Source organism: Salvelinus fontinalis, chromosome 14, assembly GCF_029448725.1.
Source record: "Salvelinus fontinalis isolate EN_2023a chromosome 14, ASM2944872v1, whole genome shotgun sequence".
Lineage (NCBI taxonomy): Eukaryota > Metazoa > Chordata > Actinopteri > Salmoniformes > Salmonidae > Salvelinus > Salvelinus fontinalis.
In genome coordinates, this window is record NC_074678.1 from 34,471,948 (window position 1) to 34,497,249 (window position 25,302).

The 25,302-nt window shown below is 44.7% G+C and overlaps 2 protein-coding genes across 5 annotated transcripts in view; both read left to right on the forward strand.

Annotated features, from left to right (window-relative positions):
• The first annotated feature begins 142 nt into the window (after positions 1–142).
• On the forward strand, positions 143–7,009 carry LOC129810719 (SWI/SNF-related matrix-associated actin-dependent regulator of chromatin subfamily E member 1-related-like). Of its 3 annotated transcripts, none has more exons than XM_055861510.1 (9): positions 143–459; positions 1,018–1,101; positions 1,346–1,573; positions 2,358–2,478; positions 2,647–2,702; positions 2,842–2,911; positions 3,009–3,224; positions 3,626–3,758; positions 5,049–7,009. In XM_055861510.1, exons 2-9 carry the CDS (start codon positions 1,024–1,026, stop codon positions 5,059–5,061), a joined length of 915 nt encoding a protein of 304 aa, XP_055717485.1. In that variant the 5' UTR covers positions 143–459; positions 1,018–1,023; the 3' UTR covers positions 5,062–7,009. The 3 variants fall into 3 exon arrangements, with proteins under 3 accessions (XP_055717485.1, XP_055717483.1, XP_055717484.1); XM_055861508.1 differs by lacking the exon at positions 143–459 and adding an exon at positions 466–596; XM_055861509.1 differs by lacking the exon at positions 143–459 and adding an exon at positions 466–596 and having other exon boundaries at positions 1,370–1,573.
• An 877-nt stretch (positions 7,010–7,886) lies between these two features.
• LOC129810716 (protein unc-13 homolog A-like) overlaps positions 7,887–25,302 on the forward strand; it is a 30,426-nt gene continuing 13,010 nt past the window's right edge. Inside the window, exons 1-14 of one of the 2 annotated variants that reach the window (XM_055861504.1) lie at positions 8,115–8,264; positions 12,707–12,736; positions 12,826–12,925; positions 14,527–14,644; positions 15,043–15,166; positions 15,242–15,312; positions 15,542–15,596; positions 16,429–16,458; positions 16,648–16,855; positions 17,884–18,003; positions 20,414–21,199; positions 21,449–21,539; positions 23,104–23,150; positions 23,441–23,525. In XM_055861504.1, the coding sequence (XP_055717479.1) occupies positions 8,243–8,264; positions 12,707–12,736; positions 12,826–12,925; positions 14,527–14,644; positions 15,043–15,166; positions 15,242–15,312; positions 15,542–15,596; positions 16,429–16,458; positions 16,648–16,855; positions 17,884–18,003; positions 20,414–21,199; positions 21,449–21,539; positions 23,104–23,150; positions 23,441–23,525 (1,887 nt within the window). In that variant the 5' untranslated portion in view covers positions 8,115–8,242. Of the gene's footprint in view, positions 8,265–12,706; positions 12,737–12,825; positions 12,926–14,526; positions 14,645–15,042; positions 15,167–15,241; positions 15,313–15,541; positions 15,597–16,428; positions 16,459–16,647; positions 16,856–17,883; positions 18,004–20,413; positions 21,200–21,448; positions 21,540–23,103; positions 23,151–23,440; positions 23,526–25,302 lie in introns of both variants that reach the window. The other variant, XM_055861503.1, reaches the window with a different exon arrangement.

The window sequence follows — 25,302 nt, forward strand, 5'->3', positions numbered from 1 at the left end:
GCCCAAAATACGGGGTAGGCAGAGAGGAAGAGGCGAAGCAAGACAGTTTACTCCGCCCAAAATCTGTCCACGAATATAAGCCAACGAAGTGAGGAGTTTTTGTATGGAGGTCAATGAGATTGTCGAATTTGGGCAACAAAAAATGTAATTGCTATTTTGCGACGTGAGGCTTATTTGATTGAATTTAAGTTTAGCAATGGTTAGTTTGTTACGAATCCACAGATATAAGTGAACGAACGTGGCATACCGGCAACTTTTTGGGAAAAAAATACTTTTATCGGAGTTGCGCCGACTGAGGGGGTTGTGCCTGTTGATCACACGCGTATATGCCCTCTTATTGGCTAGAATGTTCCAACTGATTTCGCCTCCTCCCGCCTACCTTCCATCTTTGAGGACATGTATTTCCATTGTTAGAGCGGTCACTCGACTGTCTTGTCAATATCATAGAACACCTTTGGGGTAAGTAATACAATATTAGCTAGGCTAGTTAGAGAATGACATTAAAATGTAGCTATATTACAATTAGTATTATTGTCAGATAAATGTTCCTTTTGGCATATTTAATCACATCTCTGACGCATTTTACGTCATGTTCAGTAAGTGTATTACTAGCCCCTACTGTACTGACCGTTTTCCCGTTGTCCCGTCCCATCGATGTTTGCTAGCCAACTATTTATTTAGCTAGCTAGTTAACCTTACATTAGCTCGCGTTATCAGAGCGAACACTAACGTTAGTTTATCAGAAACGTGTCATGATCATGCCCGAACAGCTGGAAAGAGGATTGCAGATGACAGTTTTCGCTTTTACATGTTTTTTGTCCGTCAGGAGTACATGCTATTCTCTGTCCTGTAACGTTAGCTAACTAGCTAGCAAATATTTATAATGACAAACATATGTGATAGTCCCTGTCTCTCATAACCATTTTCATCTGACAAGCTCAATGAGTGAGTATAAAGTACTAACTAGTGTCTTTCTAATCCTATGTATCCTACTTGCATATAATTCACTGGGATAAGGATATCATGGGAGGTGTGAAACAGGAGCAGAATGATGGACCACCACCAAGAGGCATGCCGTCCTCTGATGCAGCACACGAAGAGGCAAGAGAAGGGGAAAGGACCCCGTACATACTGACATGAATAGCAGTAAATTCTGTACAATTACTGGCTGTGTATACACAGACTACCCACTGTTTGGTTATCCAATCCTTTTCAACATGTTGCTACCATTCTATAAACTGCTTAAATGGGACACGAGCATTGTTATGATGATGTTATGCTATGTTTCCTGACTCTTGATGCACACTTTGACATGGTTATCGTTTTATCTTTTCATCCTGGATAGCATATCCGTTCTCTTTCTGTACAGCCTGTGAAGAAGAGGGGTTGGCCAAAGGGTAAGAAGAGAAAGAAGGTTTTGCCCAACGGTCCCAAGGCACCAGTGACTGGATATGTGCGCTTTCTGAATGAACGACGAGAGCAGATCCGTGCTAAGTACCCTGACCTGCCCTTTCCAGAAATTACCAAGAGGTTGGGCGCAGAGTGGAGCTGCTTAGCACCTCATGACAAACAGGTACCTGCAGGCTTGGCTAGGGAAATGTAGTTGTACAATGTATGAACAATTACCAATTATTTTGCCCCAGGTTTGTATTTAGTGGCAGTGCATTCAGTAGATGTATGCGTAGTTGTAGTTATATGAATAGGTATAGGCTTGCCAGGATATGGTCTGTTTGATAATTCCAGGTAGGCCTCATTTAAAAACTACAGGCTATCATGTTTCTTGAGGAGAAGCCTGGGATTGGAAGCTACCATCGCAGTGTGTTGAGATCTCTTCTGTGTGTTTCTAATGGAGTTAAGAATGTACTGTAAGCTCACTCCACATCTAGTTTAAAATGTTGCCAATGGAGCTATCCAATTGGTACCTTTTGTATAGCTCAAACTGTTGTCAAGGAGGGCAGTCACCTGTGTCTGTAAGCCGAGCATGACTGTTTCGAGCCTGTTATGTGGAGGAAGATATACTGTGAGTAGCGCACATGACGTCGGTTACATTGATGCTGTTGATCCGGGTCACTCAGTTGTGCTCTGTCCAGCTGCTGGGTTTGCTGTGGTGGAGGGAGGTCAAAGGGGGGCGAGTGTAACCGATGTGAACTGGCTAGCAAGTTAGCGGTGCACGCTAGTAGCGTTCAATCAATGACGTCACTCACTCTGAGACTTAGAAGTAGTTGTTCCTCTTGTAATGATTCTTCATGGGTGCAGAGGATGCCTGGTTCAAGTCCAGGTTGGGGCAAGGAGAGGGACAGAAGTAATATTGTTACATCTGGAGTGGACTGACGTTTTTTTGTGTGCTGACCTGACAGCGCTTCCTAGATGAGGCGGAGCGAGAAAAGCTGCAGTATGCCCGGGAGCTGAGAGAATACCAACAGAGTGAGGCCTATCAGATCACCAGTGCCAAGATCCAGGACAAGAAGGTCAAGAGAGGTGAGAGTTGTGACACATCTACCTTATTAACTGAGGGCTGTTACACACACAGCTCCTATTTCATCCATTTGACAGGTTGGTAAAAACTGTTGCTTTTTTTCTGTCTTTCATCCATTTGTTTTCTTTGAGCATTGTATATAAAGTTCTCTTGTTTTTTTTCTTCTTCAGAGGAGTCTCCATCTGTCATTATCAATGCCAACAGTTCTGGATCAGCTGCTCTGAAGGTATGCTCTTTGCCTTACATTATTTGCTTATGTTGTGTTTCTGAATGTGTTATGTCAAATGAACACAAGGTTTTAAGAAGGCTTCCTTCTTTTGTTCCATGTGTTAAAGGGTTGATTTGTTTTGAACTATGTCCTCTAGGGTTCAGACTACCTGTCCAACAGATTTGATGTTCCAATATTCACAGAGGAGTTCCTGGACCAGAACAAGGGTAAGAGACGGGCAGAGGAGGGTCTCTGCGACAAACACTGTTTCAGTGAAGAAAGTACTAACTGTTTCCTTACTAATGGTTGTTTCTCTGCTCCCAGCCCGGGAAGCAGAGCTTCGGCGTCTTCGCAAAGCCAATGTTGAGTTTGAGGAGCAGAACGCCGTGCTGCAGAAGCACATAGCAGACATGTACAGCGCCAAAGAGAGGCTGGAAGCTGAACTGGGGCAGGATGAGCTCCGGACACAGGCCTTACACAGGCACCTGCTGGCCATCAAACACACCCTCGTCAGCAGTCTGTCCACCGTGGCCCTGCCAGGTCAGCACCTTGTCACTGGGGCCCTTGATTCCATCTCTGACCCTGATACTCATCCTAATCTCTTTGTACGACTTGGCTGCAATTACTTCTAGTGCATTCAGAAAGTATTCAGGCCCCTTCCCTTTTCCACATTTTTGTTACGTTACAACCTTATTCTAAAATGGATTAAATAAACAATTGTCCTTATCAATCTACACAATATACCCCATACCCCAAAAGTTTTTTTAGAAATGTTAGCAAATTTATTACAAATAAAAACACATCTTTATTTACATAAGTATTCAGACCTTTTGCTATGAGACTTGAAATTGAGCTCCGGTGCATCCTGTTTCCATTGATCATCCTTGAGATGTTTCTACAACTTGATTGGAGTCCACCCTAGTTGACTGTTTTCTTTGCAGGCACAGGTGAGACACCCTCTCTTGGTACCCTGGACTCTTACCTGAGTCGCCTGAGTGGTACTCTGGAGAGCAACCCTCATGAGCACCGTGTCTTGCTGACTCAGCTTCGTGATGTCCTTTCTCACCTGGACAGGTAACACACCTGTGAATTTATCTAACACCTTGATGTAGAGGTATTGAGTTATGTCAGGGAACATACACTCTCCTATGTATTTTTTTGGCCAGTGAAGCTGAAATGTTTAATTTGTCTCTACTCCAGTATTTTGGATTTAAGGTTAAATGTTTCATATCAGGCGACTGTATAGAACGTCACCTTTTATTTGAGGGTATTTTCATACTGTTTTACTGTTTTAGAAATGAAAGCACTTGATGTACCTAGTCCCCTGATTTTGAAGGTATCCCTATTTTGAAGTATTTAGACAAATTCACTTTTATATGTATTAAAGTAGTCAAACGTGTAGTATTTGGTACCATATTCCTAGCACTCAATGATTACATCAAGCTCATGACTCTAGTGTTTACTCTAGGATTTTTGTTCAGCAACGGTGGCAAAATTTTAGAGGCCCTCTTGGCTGTAGACAAAATTATTTTAAAGCTAATTTCCTGCACTTCTACACATTTTGCCATGAGATTGAGAGAATATTTTACTTTTAAAGCTAGTTTCTTACAATTGTATACATTTTGTCATGATGTTGAAAAATGAAAGAGCATTTTTAAAGCTAATTTCCTGCAATTCTACACATTTTGCCATGGCTTAGCTGTGTTCTTATGTTATCTGAGTGACACAAACATTATAACAAAATCAATGAGGGCCCCATGACATTTTTGGAATATTAGATTATCCCCGACTATCTAGTGTTTGTTCTTGTAGTTGTTAGTTCTCAACGATGATTTTATTTCAATTTTGTTTAATTTTACACTGAAAATGTTGTACCATGCTGAAAATTAGGTCCACCACTGCTAAATGGGGAAACACTAAACTCTACAAACTTGTTGGATGCATATTTTCAGTTTGCTTTGGTTGTGTTTCAGATTATGTTGTGCCCTAATGTATGGTCCTTTTGGAGTCACTTTTATCGTAATTAAGAATAGAACATGTTTCAAAACACTTCTACATTATTGTGGATGCTACCATGATTACAGATAATCATGAATGAATTGTGAATAATGGTTAGTTAGAGGCACAAAGATCATACCCCCAAGACATGCTAATCTCACCATTACAAATAATGGGAGGTTAACATTTTTTGGGGGGTGTGATATTTAGGCCTCTTAGTGTACAGTACCTACAGTCTGGTGCATTACCATTCATATAACGTTGTCAAATTCAAACACTCGCTAGATCTGCATGTGTACAGTACAACTTACCCTTGTTGTTTATGAATGATCACACTGTTCTAACAGTCTTCTCCCTTATTTTCAGTGAGAAGCTATGATGGGACCTCCACACCCATTCTGACTTGATGTGGATCCCGGGTGGTATAACAACAGGTCAAATCGGTGCCCTTCAGTATAGTCATGGGATAGATGGGATGTCTTTCTGATGTAACAGACAAATTACAAACCGATAAAACACAAGGCTCAGTCTATATAGCATTACTCTGTGGTATACAGTGTAATATATAAATTGATTAAATAAAGAAAATTATTGAGCAATCCCTACACAATACCCCCTAATTGCAAGGTGAGTTTCTAGAAATGTTTGCAAATGTATTAGAAATAAAAAAAGATACCTTATTTACATAAGTATTCAGACCCTTTGCTATGAGACTTGAAATTGAGCTCCGGTTTCTCCTGTTTCCATTGATCATCCTTTTAAATGTTTCTGAAACTTGATTGGAGTGCTGTGGTAAATTCAATTGATTGGACATGGTTTTGGAAAGGCACACACCTGTCTATATAAGGTCCCACAGTTGACAGTGCATGTCAGAGCCATGTCAGAGCCATGTGCATGTCAGAGCCATCGAAGGAATTGTAGAGCTCCGTGACAGGATTGTGTCGAGGCACAGATCTGGGGAAGGGTACCAAAACGTTTCTGCAGCATTGAAGGTCCCCAAGAACACAGTGGCTTCCATCATTCTTAAATGGAAGAAGTTTGGAACCACCAAGACTCTTCCTAGAGCTGTCCGCCCGGCCAAACTGAGCAATCGGGAGAGAAGGGCATTGGTCAGGGAGTTGACCAAGAACCCAATGATCACTATGACAGAGCTCTAGTTCCTCGGTGGAGATGGGAGAAGCTTCCAGAAGGACAACCATCTCTGCAGCACTCCACCAATCAGGCCTTTATGGTGGAGTGGCCAGACGGAAGCCACTCCTCAGTAAAAGGCACATAACAGCCTGCTTGGAGTTTGCCAACAGCCACCTAAAGACAAGATTGAACTCTTTGGCCTGAATGCCAAGTGTCACATCTGGAGGAAACCTGGCACCATCCCTATGGTGAAGCATGGTGGTGGCAGCATCATGCTGTGGGGATGTTTTTCAGCGGCAGGGACTGGGAGACTAGTCAGGATCGATGGAAAGATGATTGGAGCAAGGTACAGAGAGATCCTTGATGAAAACCTGCTCCAGAGCACTCAGGACCTCAGTCTGGGGCGAAGGTTCACCTTCCAACAGGACAACGGCCCTAAGCACACAGACAAGACAATGCAAGAGTGTCTTCAGGACAAGTCTCTGAGTGTCCTTGAGTGGCCCAGCCAGAGCTCGGACTTGAACCTGATCCAACATCTCTGGAGAGACCTGAAAATATCTGTGCAGCAATGCTCCCCAAAGGTGCTTCAACAAAGTACTGAGTAAAGGGTCTGAATACCTATGTAAATGTGATGTTTATTTTTAAATTAGCTAAAATGTCTGAAAGACTATTTTTGCATTGTCATTATGGGGTATTTTGTGTAGATTGAAGGGGGGAAAACAATTGAATCAGTTTTAGAGTAAAGCTGTAATCTAACAAAAGGTGGAAAAGTCAAGCGGTCTGAATACTTTCTGAAGGCACTGTATCTGCATGTGTACAGTCTTGTTCAGCTTTGGAGGCAAATTTCAGGCTTGTTGTGAACAGTCATTATGTCAACTGCCTTACCTTGTTCCTATGGTTTCCTGAAAAGAATCATGGGAAAAGCAGTTTACATGCCCTTTTTTCCGTATGTCTTCACTTGAAATAAGGAGATTGAGGAAGTGTACTTGTGTCAAATGAGAGACCAAATGAACTGGAAAAGATCATAGCAACATTTTCAGAATAGTTTTTTATAACGCTATTGACATTAGTTTTGGGGTGGGAAGTTTTGGATGAAGGTTTTTTTTGTAATGGTTTATTTGAAAGAATTTGAAATGGAAGTTTTGTCTCCTTTTGTAATCATTATTTCAATTTGCAATAAAAGTAAATGTGTGTAATTTCCCGGATTTCATTAAGGATGAGCGTGACGCACATAGAGCATATGGTGACACATGGATGATGTCTGAAATGGCATGATGACTCAATAGCTGCTGATGGCACCTGCTGCCCTCACTTTATAATGGACAGAAGTACGGAACAAACGATTTGTCTGAACTTTAGTTTCTAGACCCCCCCCCCCCCCCACCAGATGGTGGTATAGCTCCACTTAGAAACGTTGTCAGTGGTTAGCTTGATAAGGTTGTACTCAGTTTCTTTAAATTATACTAAATGTCTGAATTGACAGATTGATGTGGTTTAGATACACTTTATTCGCTGGAGGCCTTTCCCAAGGTATTTTTTGCTGTGGTTACACTTGATTAAGAACAAACCAACATGCCTCCTGAAATTATGCCTCGTAGCCCATATGTCGGCGCACAATTTGCCCAGCGTCGTCCGGTTTTGGCCAGGGTAGACCGTCATTGTAAATAAGAAGTTGTTCTTAACTGACTTGCCTAGTTAAAAAAAAATAATAATAAGTTGGTGTTTCGGAAAGCTTTGGGATCAGACAGAACAAGGAGAGGCCGTTTAATTCGAGGCACAGAACATAACCGTCAGTCAAGGTTCCGATGTCATGTAAGCTATTGAATGGGTTTCTTCTATAAGTGTATGGATTCCTAAATTATACTTGAATGTATTCTTGTTATTTTTTACACATTACACTAGCTTACTGCTTGTAGTACTACTTGCTCGTTGTCATTATTGGTAGTGGACTTGAAGACAAGTTTAATGCTCTCTCTTAGGTCCAGTTATCTAATCTGAGGTTAGAAGATGCTGTAGACTATATTTGGGATTTTCATCAGGACCACGAAACGTTCAGGGAGGCCTGACAGTCAGGTGTTGCGAGCATCCTTGGTTCATCCCGTCATCACTACCGTGACGTAGGTCTCGGGAACTGTCCTTACAGTGGTGGTGCTGAACAAGATGGCTGTGCGTCGGGGAGCGGAGAGCTGAGGTTGAAATATAACCCCCTAAATTGATCCATACATGAGAGGGAAAGCGCACGACAAAAGACTCTAAAGATCAGATTTTTTTTTACTGTCGCAAAACAGTGACGTATAATAGCTTCTAGTAGAAACGGAGCTGACTCCATCCACCTATTTATACAGGCTATAGATACAGACATCTACTCCGAATTGAAATATCGGTGCCGGTGGAAGACATCTGGGAGCGATCATAGCCAGAGCTAAGAGATGTCATTGCTGTGCGTTGGCGGTAAGTGACAAACAAACTACTGTTGGCTGTCGAGAGAAATGCTCTTATTTACACGGGTAACCAGTTGCTCCGCGGGCGGTTTTCTTCAATTCATCTCATTTGCAGCTGATTCTGCTCTAAAATGTCTTTATTGTTGGCGTATAGGCCTAAACGACGCGCTGAATACTACAGTTGTTTTAAATTGGCTGTAGTCAAATTCCTTTGACCAGAAAGCTCTTTGTATTCTTTAGGTGGCCAGACAGCCTACAGCATTTTTTAAATTGGTCTAATTCTTGTTTTATAATATGACTGTCTTCTAATGATGGAGAAGCGTAATGAACACTGTCAGTCATCATAAACACTTTGATGTCTTGGTGATAAAATGGTAGCTAAACTGTCGTTATTGTAGTCTATTAACCGCAACAAATCACGCTCAAAATATGTTTGAATATTATCGTAAAGCAGACTACACGGAGTATATATGAGTTTCTGGAATATGATTGTCAGAAACTGAGTCCAGTATTGGATTATGTCCCGGTGTGTAGTAGCTCACTAAAAAGGCGTGTACTGTAAATCCATGTTATCTTTGCTTTCTATTACGATTTTTAAATATGTAGGGGTGGTTCGCACGGCAAATATTGTTCATTTAGTTTGTGTACTGTCGCTTTTGGTTGTCTATCAAAATGATGATTGCATTCCTTATGACAGCCTTTCTCTTAAGAAATCGTGACGTTTCCAAAGAAATATCCTGAATGCAGCCTTTCTATGCCGTGGCTACAGTAGATTGCTTCTAGCACTAGCCTTCTATATGTTGAATCAGTGTTGTTGACCATACCCTTTCTAGAATGATTGTTTGTGTGAAATGCATTTTCTCCGAGGATAAGAACAAATGGTCCAAGAGATTTTACCCTGGGCAATGGGGCATTGGCGCGAGTCCTTTAGTCAATTTACTCTCCCAACAAAAACACCTAATAGCAGATATCTTGTAGCCCTAAAATCAAAACAGCTAAATAGTCTAGTTTTTGTTCGGGTTGTTTGAATATTAGCTGTGTTGACCTATTTTGCTCCCTCAGTAACTTGTTTTCCAGTTAATTTGTTAGCTGCCTGCCTGTTATAGATTATTTAGGCATTCAGTGGCCTGCTTTCGGGTTTTATGCTATTGTCACATCGATTCACACCCACAGTCACTTCCCTTTAAACGTTGGCCTGTCACGATTTGTCTATGAAAGTGGTAGAGTGAAATGCCAGCAAGCCTAAAGTGTTTGTGGAGACAGGATATTGTCTTGGCACAGTAGTTGGATTAACAAATTGATTGCACAGATGTCAGGATTGAGACAGACTGTCAGATGTACCTGCGATATCTTCAAATGTTGTTGGCATAGCAACCCTCTTCCCTGGCATTTGGAACTTTTCCTTTAATTTTCCATTAGTAATGAATGTACAGCTAAATTAGTGGTTATATAAAATCCCGTAGCCAAGGTGAGATTGAGAGACAGACTTTTCTTACAAATGGCACTATTTTCACCCACTATCGAGAGACTGGAGGAAGAATGGGGATATGAGTACTTTTTGTTAGGCCTTCATGTAGAAATGGCAGAGAGAACATGGCATTGACAGCAACCCAGTGGAGAAGAAGTGTCCCCACTGTTACCGTTTATTATAAACGCATGATTCTAACTATAGGTCTATTTGCATATCTTCAGATCATTAGTGATAAGGAAGAGTGATGCCCAGTGTTCAGCGAAAGAGCAGATTTCTAGCGTCACATTACAATATCAAACAGTACACACACACTTCCTTGCAACAATGACCGGGCTTGTTTTTAGTTGACAAATCCCCAGTCATTTCTTCTTCCCACATGAATGTCCACTGAAGCTCTCCGTGTATTCCCCAGCATGTCATGCGTTCAGTGGCTCAGCTAGCAAGCATGAATAATGTTGTAATCCAACGGAAGGATAATTGGCTTGCGCCAGCCGAGGGCCGTTCGGTTCCATATAATCAGACACTATATAACAATATCTCATGTTCTGTTCAGGTTCAGAATACATGATACTGTATCTCGACAGGCTGCTCCTTGAAAGAGAGTGAGCCCTTGGCTTTCATTTCATTTTTGTGTTTCATATTCTGTGGATTCATTGTTTTTTAATGGAGACAGTTTTGTTCTTCATTAGGGCACATTACAATGGATACTTTAAAATAAAATATAATTGACCTCCATGATATAGTTTATTATTACAAATTATAATAAAGATTCATTTCACTGTGTGCGAGTAACTTAATTTTCCCTCTATTAGATTGAACAAGACGATATGACAGAAGAAAGCAATTATGTCGTCTCATTCCTGCCAATCAGAAAGTTTCATTTTGTATCTTCTTTCTCTGTTTCTTCATAACTGAGAACTCCTCCGACATTATATAATTCCTGCAGGCTACATGTTTGAATTATATTGCTGTTTCTTGCTCTTTGTACAAGTACAACTGATCTGAAGTATGAGGTGCTTGTAAGCTTTCGACTGGAAAATCTCAGGCAATAAAACCCTGGAGCGCTTCCGTGGGGCGAGTGACTATATTTCCTGCGAAGAGACACTAGTTTGTGCGCTTTTTAAAAAAGTGGGCTTTTTTGTAACCCTCCTGCCATCATAGCTAAACTGGTTTAGCATTGTGCATTTGAGCTGTGTGAGTCCCCCTCTACCCTTCACCTCTCACCCCCAACCCCTATCCACTACTGTCCCGCTGAAGTGGTTATTTTTAGTAGTGGGGGTTCTGCTCTGCCTGTGCTTGGCTGAACAGAGAGATTAATGGAGCACGAGACAAAGAGATAGAGAGGGAGCACACACGCCACATGGCAGGAGGAGAGAGAGAGAACGAGGGGAGAGAGGGGGAACAAGAGGAAGAGAGAGCGAGATTCCAGACAGTGGATTGAGGTTGATGATGGGGGAGAGAGAGAGAGAAAAATTTAGGCAGTGGATTGAGGCTGATGATTGGGAAGGCGGAGGTGCTGAGGAATAGACAGCTGAAGAGGCTGGCTGAATGACTGGGTAGAATCCTGTTAGCTTCAGCTCTGCAAAGGGAGGCGGTGGTAATGGAGCTGGACATCTCTTTTGTTCCTTGTATTTTGCAGTGTTCCATGGAATCCCCCTACAGGGGATGAAGTAGTCTTCTATTGAGTAATGGTGAATCATGAAAGGCTTTGCTCTGAAGTTGGTTAAGTGCATCCTCTAACTCCTCCTCCTGCCCTGCAGACTAGCAAAATCAGATTGATATTCAGATAAAACAAACATCCTCTTCAGGGTCTGTTGGGATGAGCTATTTTAGGAAAACAAAGACTACCACTATTGTCACGCTGCTTCATCATTATCTGACTCTGACATATTAACCTTATCATGTCAAGTCAGACAGCAGGAGACACAATTTCGTTTTCTTTCCTTTTCTTTTCCTTTAGCTGAAATCTTGAGTGGCTTCATAAAAAAGCCATTCTTGTGATGGTTGTTATGATATGGATTATTCATACAGGTGGGAGTGCTCCAGCTGGACCCATAATGATAGAGAATGTGTCAGTAGGTCATTAGGACTGCCCATGTCAGCCATGCGGGCATCTGAGTGGCAGCCCACTGCAACATTCCACTGTGCCCTCAGAGAAAAGCATTGGAGGTTATTTTATCCAACTCTGTGATTCCAAATGGGCCTTTTTCCCTAAGTCCCTTTTCTTAACTGCAGCTTTTAGAGATGAACTGAGGGGAGGCATTCACTGTGGATTAGAAGGAAGTCTTTGAATATTAAAGCCCTGAACATGGGTTTACTTGGCATCGGCAGGGCGGGCGGGCGGGCAGGCGCGGGATTAATGAATAATGAATGGGTCAGAAAAAAAGGATTGGTTACCTAAAGTGATCCCCAATTTATAGAAGGTGACAGTGGTACCTTTACCTTAACAGACCTGCTTTCATTGTGTCACCCTTACTGGTCATCATATGTGAGACTACGTGTGTACAGACACACACACACTGAATCCTGTGTGCTCCTCTTCTCTCTGAACTTCTCTCACCTGAGCATACCGCTGAGAGCCTTCCACTCAAATAGAGCTCTTGACATCTGTTAGTGAATACAGGCTTTGATATTAAGACCCAGGCATTCTGCCATCAGAGGAAGTGTGCCCAGGCTGACTGAATTAGGTCCTTCCTTCCTCCTCCTCCTACGAAATGCCAGGGTCTTGTCATCACCCACGATCCCCGCATGGGCTGATATGCATATTGGGATATGAAAAGAATATCTAAGATTTCTGATCTAAATTGCAAAATGAACATATGTTTTGACGCTGTCTTATGCAGCAAACCTTTTCAGCTCAAGAAGGCGTGGGTTGTTAATAGCTTTGTTGTTAGAAACCTGAATCTCTAGAGTGATTGACCCCATTTTGTTTAACCCATTACAGTATGGCTCATGTTGTTGTTTTTCTGTCTGTTTTGCAGTGAAGAAAGCCAAACTCGATGGACCCCAAGGTGAGTTGAGACATGTTTGACTTAGTCTTAAAAAGTCTTAAACACTGGTTTGTTTGATATTAACACTGATATTCCTCATTGTTCCACAGAGAAATTTAACACCTACGTGACGCTGAAGGTGCAGAATGTCAAGAGCACCACCATCGCTGTGCGGGGCGCCCAGCCATGCTGGGAGCAGGACTTCATGTTGTAAGACTTCTTCCCCCTCTCCTCCTCTCCCTCATTTGTTCGCCTCTTCCTCTCTCCCATCCCACTCTTCTTCCTCCTCCTCCATCTCTCCCTCTATAGGAAAGACTTACTAGTTTCTCTCTCCACACGTTGAGCTACCCTGGGTCCTAAGTGCTTTGTCAGTGATGAGACTACAAGGCTCTGGATGCCTGATCTCAGATACGAGATATGCAACTGTTGAGCTAGGCAGCCAGCCAGCCGCCCATGCAGCTGGGCAGGCAGTGACACTAATGTGTTAACACCAGAGTGCACACATGTTGTGTAACACGGACTGCAGGGACTCCTGAATAAATGTTTTAAGTAGTGACGTTTAAGGTGCCCAGCAACACTCTCATTGTTTGGAGTGCTACAGTCACTGGGCAGGAGTTCAGATGAAGCCTTGGATAGGGCACTTGTCCCAGAGTCAAAATGTTTTCACAACTGATAACAGGAACAGGAAGTTGCCACGAAATGAGTACCTTTTGCATCCCCTTATTTTAAGTAGAAATTGTGCACAAATATTGCATTTTAAAAGCCTGTTATATTAAATGAAGTGGACTTTTAATATAGACCACATTCAAAATTCAGCTTCAGTTTAACCCACGTAAACCCAACATTTCTCCAAGTTTTCACCATCGCTGTAAAGCCCTCGCTATTTTGTTGCTTTGACACAGTCATTTCTGAAGATGATTATTTATTTCAAGTTATTAGTGATTCATTTTAATGTTACGTGAGCTGAGATCTCATTTTAATTTGGTGAAACTATTACTTTTTAAATATTTTTTTTCAAGAGAGACATTGACCATCTAATAGTCAAATCATAGTGTAAAAGCAGGTGATCTGGTTCTACGCTTTTTGGACATTTTCTGGTGTTTTGTGGTCCAAAACTGAGCGGGTCGAGCAGAACACCTCAACCCTGTTACCCATAGATAGACAGGGTAGAAATGTTTGAACAATTTAAAAACATTTGTGAAGCTTGCACACAACAATCTTCCATTCCCCCTGTCACAAGGGGATTCCTGGCTGTCCCTATACAGCACTACTTTTGACCAGGGGTCAGGGGTCAGGTACCATGGGGATGCAATCTGAGTATAGCTGTGTGGATACTTGAGATAATGGAGGTGCAGTGTATATATGTTATTGACCAAATCAGTCCTGGACCGTCAGCTCTATACGCTTTTTTCCTGCTAGAATTCATTCCTGTTTTCACTGATGGAAATAATACTGGTCTCCTTCACTCTGCCTTATTGACCTCGCCTCTCCCCCTCAGACAGCTCTCTGTGGCTCAGTGACTCACATCCACCACAGGGTGAATCACATTGGCTCTTTGTTCTATTAGATTAGCGCTGGGTATCTGATGGTATATATATTTCACTTCTCTATAAGATGGGTTCTATATTTCCCGGCCCTGTTGCTCAATCAGGGTTTTTGTCATTTCGGTCTCCCAGTCTGTTTAGTTTATTTCCTCATCACTTCTTTCTCTCTCTCTCTCACCTCCTCTCTCTCCCTCCTCATCTTCTTGTCTCACTCTTTTTTTCTACACCTTCTCACCCACCCTTCTCTCTCTCTATCTCTCTGTTTAGTGAGATCAACAGGCTGGACCTGGGGCTGACGGTGGAGGTGTGGAACAAAGGGTTAATCTGGGACACCATGGTGGGGACCTTGTGGATCCCCCTGCAAAACATCCGCCAGTCTAATGAGGTACGGTACGCCCACCCTGCCCCCCCCCCGGTTCCCCCTCTCCTTCCCCACCACACTCCACCCTCCTGAGAGTACAAGGCGGTTTACCAGCAGCACATCCAAGGCTCAGACACTAGTTCATCACAACAATAGACTCATACTGTTTGTTGTCAAGCTACATCAAAGTGCTTATGGTGGAATACACTTCATATCAGGGATGAAAGGAGTTTAAGGGAAGTGTTCTTGGGTGGTTAAGATGGATAACCTACAGGGAGTGAATTTCTCTGCTTCGAAACACTGTAACTAGGACTCTTTTTAGCATCCTCCCAATTGTTTGACTGTAAGGTAACACTTACCCTGTACAATAACAGTATGTGTGTGTGTGTGTCTCTCTGTGCGTGTGTGTGTGCTCGTGCTAGGATGGGCCGGGGCAGTGGCTGACCCTGGACTCCCAGGTCATCATGGCTGAGAATGAGATTACCGGCACCAAAGACCCCACCTTCCATCGCGTGCTGCTGGACACCCGCTTTGAACTGCCATTAGGTTAGTGTGTGTGCGTGCATGCGTGCATGAATGTGTCCTTAGTGACTGACCAGTGAATGGGTCTTTCTGCTTCAGACATTCCAGAGGATGAGGCTCGATACTGGGCCAAGAAACTGGAGCAACTCAATGCCATGAGGGACCAGGACGTAAGGCATCTCCTCCTCTCCTCCCTCTGTGTTTACATCTTACCCGCCCGCCACAAGGCAGGGCTATCAGTAATTACAGAAGTCATCACTTACTCTATGCATTAAATATGATGTAGACCTTTCGGTATACCCATAACTCTCCTAGATGGTGATTACCCAATGTTAGATTAGCTGCAGTGCAATGTACAGTGTCAGTCAGCTGTATCTATTGGGTGTGTGTGTGTTGCAGTACACATACCAGGAGGAGGAGGAGAGACCACTGCAAGCGCCAACAACACAGTGCTGTGAGTAGTAGACACTTGATACTGGCTGTAGCCTCTTCACACCCTCTTTAATACCCTCCTCCCTTTCATTCTCCTTTTCACTTTGTTCCTGCCCCCTCCCCACTTCCTACTTGTCACTCTCCCCGTCTCCTCTTCCTCCTCCTCTTCTTCACTCTCCTTCTCTCCCTCTTTACTATCCTCCCTTTCATCCTCCTCATTCACTTTATTCCTCCTCCTCCTCTTCTTTCTCTTCCTCCCCCTCTTCTCCACTCTCCTCCCGAGTCTTTGGGATGCAGATTAGAGGGGAAGAAGCAGGCAGAAAGGCAGGCAGGCGGATGGAGGGAGGGAGGGATGGAAGGAGGTAGGGAGAAAAGCTGACATGACGAATCGAGCCAGCAGGCCTGCCTCATAGTCAGCTCCACACACAGTGATTTATGGCTGCTGGCTGTGTGATGGATGTGTGCTGGCATACTTACACTGCCCTGTCAGACACAGCCCTGTCTGTCTGATGATGACGGCCCATGTGGGTGGGTGGAAACGACTGTGGATGAGTCTGGGCTGTGGTGGGTGTTTCAGTCTGTCAGTGGGTATTTGTGAGAGACGATTTGTGAGAGATCAGCCGTAAAGGTTGGTCAGTATGTGTGTGAGTGCTTGTCCGCATGCATGCTGTGTTTCATTGAGTGTTTACGGATGGGGTCTGCGAATGCGCTTTGAGTTATGGGATGCTGGGTTGAGAGTTATGGCTGACTACCCGCTGCTCTGGGGACATTTTTTAGCATTGGAGTTTATGGCTCAGGCCCAAATCAAAATTTTCTGTGGTAACTTATTACCTACTTACCCTCTGTCCTTGTAGGTAACTGGAGTCTTTGGGGAGACCAGCAAAGTAAGTCTTTCTAGCTTTTTTCACACAGTTTAGCGAACAATGTATGCTGACTCAAATGGAACCTTGTACTGCAGGCCTATATTGCTAGGTTTAAGTATGTCACCAAGCACATACTAGCATAATGAGTAAAGATGAACCCAGACTCACATCATGATAATCATCATCATATTTCTACCATTTCCTGTGTAGATGAAGACCCAGACAGTGCGGTGGACGACAGAGACAGTGACTACCGCAGTGAGACCAGTAACAGCATCCCCCCTCCCTTCTACACCACGTCTCAACCCAACGCCTCCATGCACCAGTACCCCATCCAGAGAGACCAGCGCTACTCCTCGCTAACCTCCTACAACGGCTCCATCCAAGAGCTGGACTACGACAACCAGAGACCCATGAGGTAACCTCTCTCCTGTCCTGTTCTGTCATCCTTACCTGCTTCATTACCTGGTTCACTACTCGGGGTCTCAATAGGGGGTTTGTCCCAATAAGCTTCTTTCATTGTCTCCTCTCTTTCATTTTAAACTTACCTTTAAGTTATTTTACTACAAGCTGCTATCCTACAGTTGTTCTAATCTAAAAACATGCAGGGTAGGTGGAAGTTGTAGCTTTTCCCTGTCCAGCTCTTTGAGATATGTGTGGGTGAAGGAAAGGAGACGAGGAAAGGAAACTACATTAGACTATTGACACAGCATGGATCTCACTCGCAACACGTCTTCTTAGTCAAGGGATCCATATTGACTTTGTCTCCTCTAGAGATCAACACTCTATTCACCACAGAGTAAATCAGACTGATACAGAGCCCAGTGAGCTTGTTTTGGCTCACACTGTTGTTACATGGTAACCTGTTGTCCCACTGTGACTTCACTCTACAGAGCATACTGCGGTGCGGCCTCACTATACAAGCCCAAAGGAGCAGTCATGCCCACCTTGTATACAGGCCATGTGGGAAGAGCCTCACCGGCACCATCACTTAGTGTGTGTGTGTACATGTGTGTGAGTGTGCATGCGTGTGTGTGTGTGGCTGAAATACAGCCCCCTGTGATCACTTAGCAACTTGTTTTGCCCCCCCACCTCCCCCAAAATCAAGTGTGTTTTTTTGTCTTAACATCTATTGTTCAAAGGCACAAGTTCACTCAAACTCATGCCTAGCTTGGGGCAGCCACGTTATTGCATAAAGGCTTCTCTCGACAGTGATTCTGTTTATAGCCATATGGACCTGCAAGGTCCGCTATAGCTAAAACCAATCACTCTCTTCTCTGTCTGACTGGCTCTGTCTGGCTCCTTGGTCAGTGCCAGTGGTCTTTATGCGGTAGGTTTGCCAGGCAGTGTGTGGTTTGGTGTTGTGGATGTTGCTGTGTGTCTTTGAAAAGCCCCAGGCTAGACTGTACTGATGCTCCTCTACTGCCTCTCCCTCCTTCCTGCCAGACGCTATGATAGTTTAGACTCGGCCACCAACGGGCGCAGCGATCTCGATTCAGCCTCAGGTTCGAGCCGGCACACCAGCCGCCAGTACTCTCTAGACAGTAGGCACTCGCTCTCTGATAGGTGGGTCTCTGCACCTCCTCTTCCTCCTCTTCCTCCTGCTCCAGCCTGTGACTTCGTCCGTGGTCTCGCTGTGACGTCAGTGGTGGAATAGTCCTGTCCTCCTCGCTCGCTGTGCTTGCATGCATGTGCTGTTCAACTCCCTCTCTCTACTTCTTATCTCCGTTCCGATCCTGTATCTACCTGATAATAACTACTGTATACACACCAGTATCACACACACACATGATCTCCCCTCTCTCTGTCGTACATCTGTGGTGAAATGTGAATGAGTTCCTCTGTTGTGTTTGTGTTGTTGTGTAAGACGTTGAAGGCATAGGGGAGCAGTTTGGCTAAGTTGATGTGAGTTGCAGTGATGAAGTGTTAGTGTGTTCTGTGTGGTTCCTCTGCCTCCTCTGTCTCTCAGTGGCAGCCTGTTATTACCTCCTCCTCCTACGGTGCCTCCGTGACAAGTCCTCTCTGTGATTAACTATGCAGCTCAGGCTTCCCCCAGCCAGAGCCAGCCATACTGTTGGCTGAGGACCCTGGCCCCGGCTCTTGGGTGGCAGGAGGCATGCCTGTTCAGAATTAATAGTAGCCTATCAGAGAGGGGAAGACGTATGTGCCACTGTACCTCTCTCCTGCTGTGTTTGGTGTTTGAGAAGGAAAATGCAGGGTTCTGTCAGACAGCTCAGTGACAGAGCTGTGTGTGTCCATGTGGGTGTACTAAAGAGAGAGAGAGTTTGCATGCGTGTGTGCTTCTTGATCGAGTAGCAGGATTCTGGATGTGGTTTTGTGCGTATGCAGTGTGTGTATTTCTATGTGTGTGTTGGTTTCCTCTGGTGTTCTGTTTTCCTGTTTGCATTCAGTCCAGGCTCCTGTCTCCTAGCTTTGACACAGACACACACAGCCCAGGTTCCTGTCTCCTAGCTCTCACACAGACACACACAGCCCAGGTTCCTGTCTCCTAGCTCTCACACAGACACACACAGCCCAGGTCCCTGTCTCCTAGCTTTGACACAGACACACACAGCCCAGGTTCCTGTCTCCTAGCTCTCACACAGACACACACAGCCCAGGTCCCTGTCTCCTAGCTTTGACACAGACACACACAGCCCAGGTCCCTGTCTCCTAGCTCTCACACAGACACACATAGCCCAGGTCCCTGTCTCCTAGCTCTCACACAGGCACACACAGCCCAGGTTCCTGTCTCCTAGCTTTGACACAGACACACACAGCCCAGGTTCCTGTCTCCTAGCTCTCACACAGACACACATAGCCCAGGTTCCTATCTCCTAGCTCTCACACAGACAACACACCGCCCAGGTTCCTGTCTCCTAGCTCTCACACAGACACACACAGCCCAGGTTCCTGTCTCCTAGCTCTCACACAGACACACACACCCCAGGGCTGTTTAACTCTTCTTTCTTTACTCCCCCTGTACCGCCTCATGCATTATTGAACCTTCACTGCTTTAATCGATTGTATGTAAACGAGTGGACTTGTGTCTGTGTGTTGGGATGTGTGTTGTTCCAGTCTGCTCTCTCTCTCTCTGACTCATGAGGTGTCTCATTCTCTTTCTCTTCTCACTAATAGCCTCATTCATCAAAGTCGATAAATGTTCCACTATTTTATTTGTCTGCTAAAAAGAGGCTGATCAGCCCAGTGTAGGCCCCTGCCTCTCTCTTTCCACTTGTACTTTCTTTCTCCACCCCTCTCCCTCTGCTCTCTTTCACTCTATCTGCTCTCTCTCTCTCTCTCTCTCTCTCTCTCCCTCTCTCTCTCTCTCTCTCTCTCTCTCTCTCTCTCTCTCTCTCTCTCTCTCTCTTAATTAAATTCAATTCAAGGGGCTTTATTGGCATGGGAAACATATACTTACATTGACAAAGATAGTGAAATGGATATACAAAATGTGAAATAAACAATAAAAAGTGAACAGTAAATATTACACTCACACACTCTCTCTCTCTCCCTCTCTCTCTCTTTCTCTCTCATCACCTCACCTGAGTGGGTGCCATTACTTGTCAAGGCTGTGTGCCTCGCGTTTGTTTCGCTGTTTATTGTGTTGGCTCTGGGTGTTTGTGAAAATCTGCTCTGTTGAATATGCAGATTTGTATGTGGCGTGTGATCAGAGCATCCACCAATAATCTCTCTCTCTCTTTACTAAAAATGAAGACTTCCCTGTTAGTATACCACATAACCCCCACACTCATGCATCTGAACACACACTAGCCTATCCCTTGGTCCAGGATGCCTGGGTTTGTTACTCTCCTCTTTATCCTAGATTAACTGTTCTCCCTCACTTTAGTCCCCAATACTTCCCCTTAACATGCACTCTGGGCCCATTTGGTTGTTCATTTCTTAGTTTTTCGTCCCCAGTCTGCTCCATGTGTCTGTGTATCTGACTGTGGTCCATTTGTCTGTCTGTCTACAGTCCTACAGGCAGCAGTCGCTATGCCTCCTCTGGGGAGCTGAGTCGAGGCAGCTCCCAGCTCAGTGAGGAGTTTGGCCCTGAGAACGAGGGGAGTCTGAGAGGCTCTGTGGAGCTCTACGATGAGAACGACTCTTACCACTCCTGCCACTCCTCTGTCAGCTACGACAAGGAATCGGCTGGCTGGGACCCCGATGAGCCCGAGGTGGTGTACAGTGACGAAGGGGGCTATGTCAAAGATGGCGGAGAGGAGGGGGCTATTTACGAGGAGGAGGAGGTCGAGCTCTACGAGCCCGAGCAGGGAGAGGGGGAGTACAACTATGAGGGAGAGGAGGAGATAATTTACGAAGAGGAAGATCTCTACCCTCTGGACGGCACGCTCAGCGAGAACCAGGAGCCACCCTACACGGCCCCCACGCTGGCCCCCGAGGCCTCCATCACCAGGCCCCCTCTGGAGAAACAAGCCTCTCTGAGAGAGCAGCAGCCCGAGCCCCCCACCCTGGCCCCCACCACCCAGGCCCAGACCATGCCCCCTGTCCAGCCCCCTGTCACCACAGCCTCCACCAAGCCTCCATTTACCCCCATGATCCATCCATCCCTCATCCAGCCCCCGGTGCCCACAGCCCAGCCCCCTGCTCCAGAGACCCAGCCTCCAGTGTCTGATGCCCTGGATGATATCCTCCTAGACCTCCAAGAGGAAGAGCCTCTGTCTTTAGAGCAGGAGGTCCCTGTGGTGGAGAGTCCCCCAGCAGAAGTCCCAGCAGAGAAGAGTGAGACTCCTCTTGTCAGGTGAACCCTCAACCATCCACTTCTGTAGTTATATAGTAATGCTGGCCTGAACACCATTGTCTGCTACGCTATTACCACAACTATTTACTACAACTTTCCCCTCTACACATTACGTTGTACTACAATAGACTTTTATTACTATCCACTACTGCCTTTAAAACAGAGCGAAGTTTGATTATTTTCTACCATCTAAGTATCTTCACAAATAATGAGCACCAGTCTGAATACCCCTGTACATTTCTCTCCCAGCTATCAAAGGCCCATCATGGAGCCTGGGCCAGACAGGGCCAGGGCCAACTGGCAACGGCTCTGCAGCAAGGTCCGACTACAGCTGCAGCAGGTGAGACAGCCTGTGTATGTGTGTGCGTGTGCGTGTGTGTGTGTGTGTGTGTGTGTGCGTGTGTGTGCGTGTGTGTGCGTGTGTGTGCGTGTGTGTGCGTGTGTGCGTGCGTGCGTGCGTGCGCGCGCGTGTGTGTGTGTGTGTGTGTGTGTGTGTGTGTGTGTGTGTGTGTGTGTGTGTGTGTGTGTGTGTGTACGCGCTCGCACGACATGGACTCAGAGTAAGACGTAAGTAACAGTAAATGTAAATCTTTCTCCATCCATTTAGTAGGATATGTTGTTTCATATAATATTAATTTGTGAATGTCCATCATCCATTTTGTATGATATGTTATGAATTATATTTTGTATTATATGTTACGAATTGCAATATGTATGATATGTTACAAATTCCACTTTATTGTGGTTAACATTGGCTAGGTGGCTAACGTTAGCTAGGCTAAGGGTTAAGGTTAGGAGAAGGGTTAGCTAACATGCTAAGTAGTTGCAAAGTAGCTACAAAAGTAGTAAATAGTTGCAAGGGTGCTAATTAGCCAAAATACTGAAGTTGTCCGTGATGTGATTCAAACACGCAACCTTTGGGTTGCTAGACATTTGCGTTATGCGCTCACCCATCCTCCCCGACCAACTGCCTTCCTTTCATTTTAACCTTCTTTCTTATGTCACTTGACCAAATGTAACATATCATACTAATTTTAGTTCCCCAGATTTCCATTTACTATATTATGTCTAGTCTATTAGACCAGGCTGGTGCAGGTGGGTGTGTATGGATGGACTCTCTATGTGGCTGCCTGCTATGTTTCTCATCATAATGCTGTCACTCCTTCATATGTCCCTGCCCTGAAATGTATCTTCTGACATCTGTGCCCCTTCAGTTTTGTTTCATTCACTTCTTAATCATTAATTCCAGTTTATATTACCCTTTAAGTTGTGATCCAGTGGTTGTTTTAGCCTGGCTTTATTTTGTTAAGATAATTTGTATTTGTTTACCCCTGTTTGTGCGCCATTTCATCATTTGTTTTCTTTTCAGTTTTTTTGCCACCCCATAGCGATATGCATGTTGTCCGTTCTGATGGGCCAGGGCTGGAGCCGACTGCCAGGTGGGTGTGTCCGTGGTTGCTTGTGAGCGCTGCTGGTGACAATAACGTGAATGTCTGAACACACAGAGAGATAAGGAGCACGTCTTCCTGTTAGAGCACAGATAGAATTACTGGAATGGTACTGCAGATAAGGATCTGTCACAAATCCACTTTCAACCATGGCCTTCAAACACATAGGCCTCCCGACTGACGTCAATGGACAGTGAAATCACCCGAAGCAACGCCCTCTTGTCTCTCTTCCTTGTTTTATGGCTGACATTATGGACTGTTTTCTGCCCAATTAAACACATCATTCTTGATTTTATAGTAATAAACTGTGGGAGACTCCATCTTTGTTCTTGTTGCGAGACAGACAGCTAGGGACAGATTTGTGATGTACTAAGACCTAATAAAACCATTTCCAGGCGTACTATGTGCCAATCACTCCTCACCCTGTCTCACCCTGTCTCACCCTTCTCTCCACAGGCTCGAGGGGAGTCGGTTGGGATTTGCTCCCTGTTGCTATCAGCAGGGTAAGTGTCTGTCACTATCACACCCACAAGTATGCTAATAAAGCTTCACAACATGAAATAATAACAAAACTGCATGACATTTTGAGCAAATAATTGGAGTGTAGTTGGTCCCAGATCTCTTTGTGTTGCAAATGGCCATTGTCATACAAACATGGCTATATAGCACAAACAGATCTGGGACCAGGTTAAAGTATTTGTTCCTGTAAATTACAGTGTGTTTATGTGTTAGTGGTGGAAGTGGATTTTGTGATAATAAGAGTGTTGTGTTTGTGTGGGTTTTCCCCATGCAGCGTGGGTGGGGCGCTGTATAGCATTGACAGCATGCCGGACCTCCGCAAGAGGAAAGCCATGCCTCTGGTCAGAGACCTGGTCAGTGTAAGTTCTGAACACTTACTAAATATAGTCACTCGACATTCATCCCTTCTCTCTCTCTCTCTCTCTCTCTCTCTCTGTTTCTCTCTCTCGCTCTCTGTTTCTCTCTCTCTCTCTCTCTGTTTCTCTCTCTCTCTCTCTCTCTACTCTCTTTCTCTCTCTGTTTCTCTCTCTCTCTCTGTTTCTCTCTCTCTCTCTCTCTCTCTCTCTCTCTCTCTCTCTCTCTCGCTCTCTCTCTCTCTCTCTCTCTCTCTCTCACTATCTCTCTATCTCTCTCCGTTTCTCTCTCTCTCTCTACTCTCTTTCTTTCTTCCCCCCTTCTTTCCTTGTTGTGTCCTGAGGGGGACGACCCTGCCCTTCTGTGTCTACTTGAGGTACACAGAGTCAGGGGTCTCAGATGGCCACTGAGGCCTTCCTAGCCCTCCAAACCTCCCAGGGAGTGTCACTCTGTCCTCTCCTCTCTCTGACTGCTCACCCTGGGGGTGTGGTATGTTAACCAACGGGATGCTAGAGGAGAGTGGAGAACATAATCCTGGATAGTTATATCCTGCTGTACTGTACGTGAACACTCATATACTCTTAGAAAAAAAGTGTTCTTTGGCTGTCCCCTAGGAGATCCCTTTTTGGTTCCAAGTAGAATCCTTTTTGGTTCCAGGTAGAACCATTTTTGGTTCCAGGTAGAACCCTCTGTGGAAAGGGTTATACATAGAACCCAGAAGGGTTCAACCTGGAACTTAAAGGGTTCTACCTGGAGCCAAAAAGGCTTCTTCAAAGGGTTATCTTATGGAACAGCCAAATAACCATTTTAGGTTCTAGATAGCACCTTTTTTCTAAGAGTGTAGCCTTCCGTTAAAGATTGAATAGAGTAGATTATTCACTGGAGAAGCATACAGAGGAATAGTACCATTACTGGGCTCCAGCTGGAGTAATGCCAGAGCAGAGTGTTTCAGTAGCTGTTAAAGCAGGTGCTTACTAGGCTATTCAACTCACACCAAATAGATGGCCTAGTCCTTGTTCTATCCATCCTTGCCAATTGATCTGATTTCCAAGTTTTGAGTTGAATAGCTCTGATAAACTGAAGGCCTGCCAGACTATACTGTCAGCTCAGCGCTCAGGTGGCTTGGCTCCAACGTGAGCTGTAATGAAGAATTACCATACCGGACAAAATAGCTCAGCACTTTGTCTCTATGAATCCAGCTTACTGTCACACTGTACACCCCACCCCCCCCACACACACACACACGCATACACACATACACACACACCAACTGCCTGAGTCTGATTCATCCAGACCAGGTAATGTGTTGAGTGGAACTGAATCTGAATGTGCAACAAAGCCAGACTAATATTCAGCCAGTGTTCTCAGACACAGAAGTATGTGCAGGACGATGGCTCTCTCTCCTAATGCTGACTACCTCTCTCTCTCTCAGACAGTGTCCTAACTCTCTGTGTTTTAATGGTGTCTATTCTTCAACATTGTTAAGGAAGTACATTCATTTCCCACTCTGTCCCTAAGGGCCTTTGTCCTAGCCGTGTACAACGTTGTTTACATGCCATGCTTTCATCTTGTGTGATTTATAGGTCGAGATCTTTCCTCCACCCAGTATTTCATCAACAAAATCAATAACTCTCTCTGATCTAGTTATTTTTCTTTCCCTTGGTTAATTTATCACCGTCACCCTGTATCTGTTTTGAAATCACCCCTATTCCATTGTCGCCATGTTTGTGACTGTGGCTAGAGTTGTTTGACATATGGCCCTTTTAACACTTGTTTCTCTTC

What these genes read in the sequence shown, in the direction of transcription:
- LOC129810719 (XM_055861508.1), top strand. Translation starts at nt 543, where the DNA reads ATGTTCCTTTTGGCATATTTAATCACATCTCTGACGCATTTTACGTCA. An exon ending in CTGATGCAGCACACGAAGAG is followed by an intron (nt 1,102 to 1,345) that starts GCAAGAGAAGGG and finishes CATCCTGGATAG; the next exon opens with CATATCCGTTCTCTTTCTGT. An exon ending in GTTCCTGGACCAGAACAAGG is followed by an intron (nt 2,912 to 3,008) that starts GTAAGAGACGGG and finishes CTCTGCTCCCAG; the next exon opens with CCCGGGAAGCAGAGCTTCGG.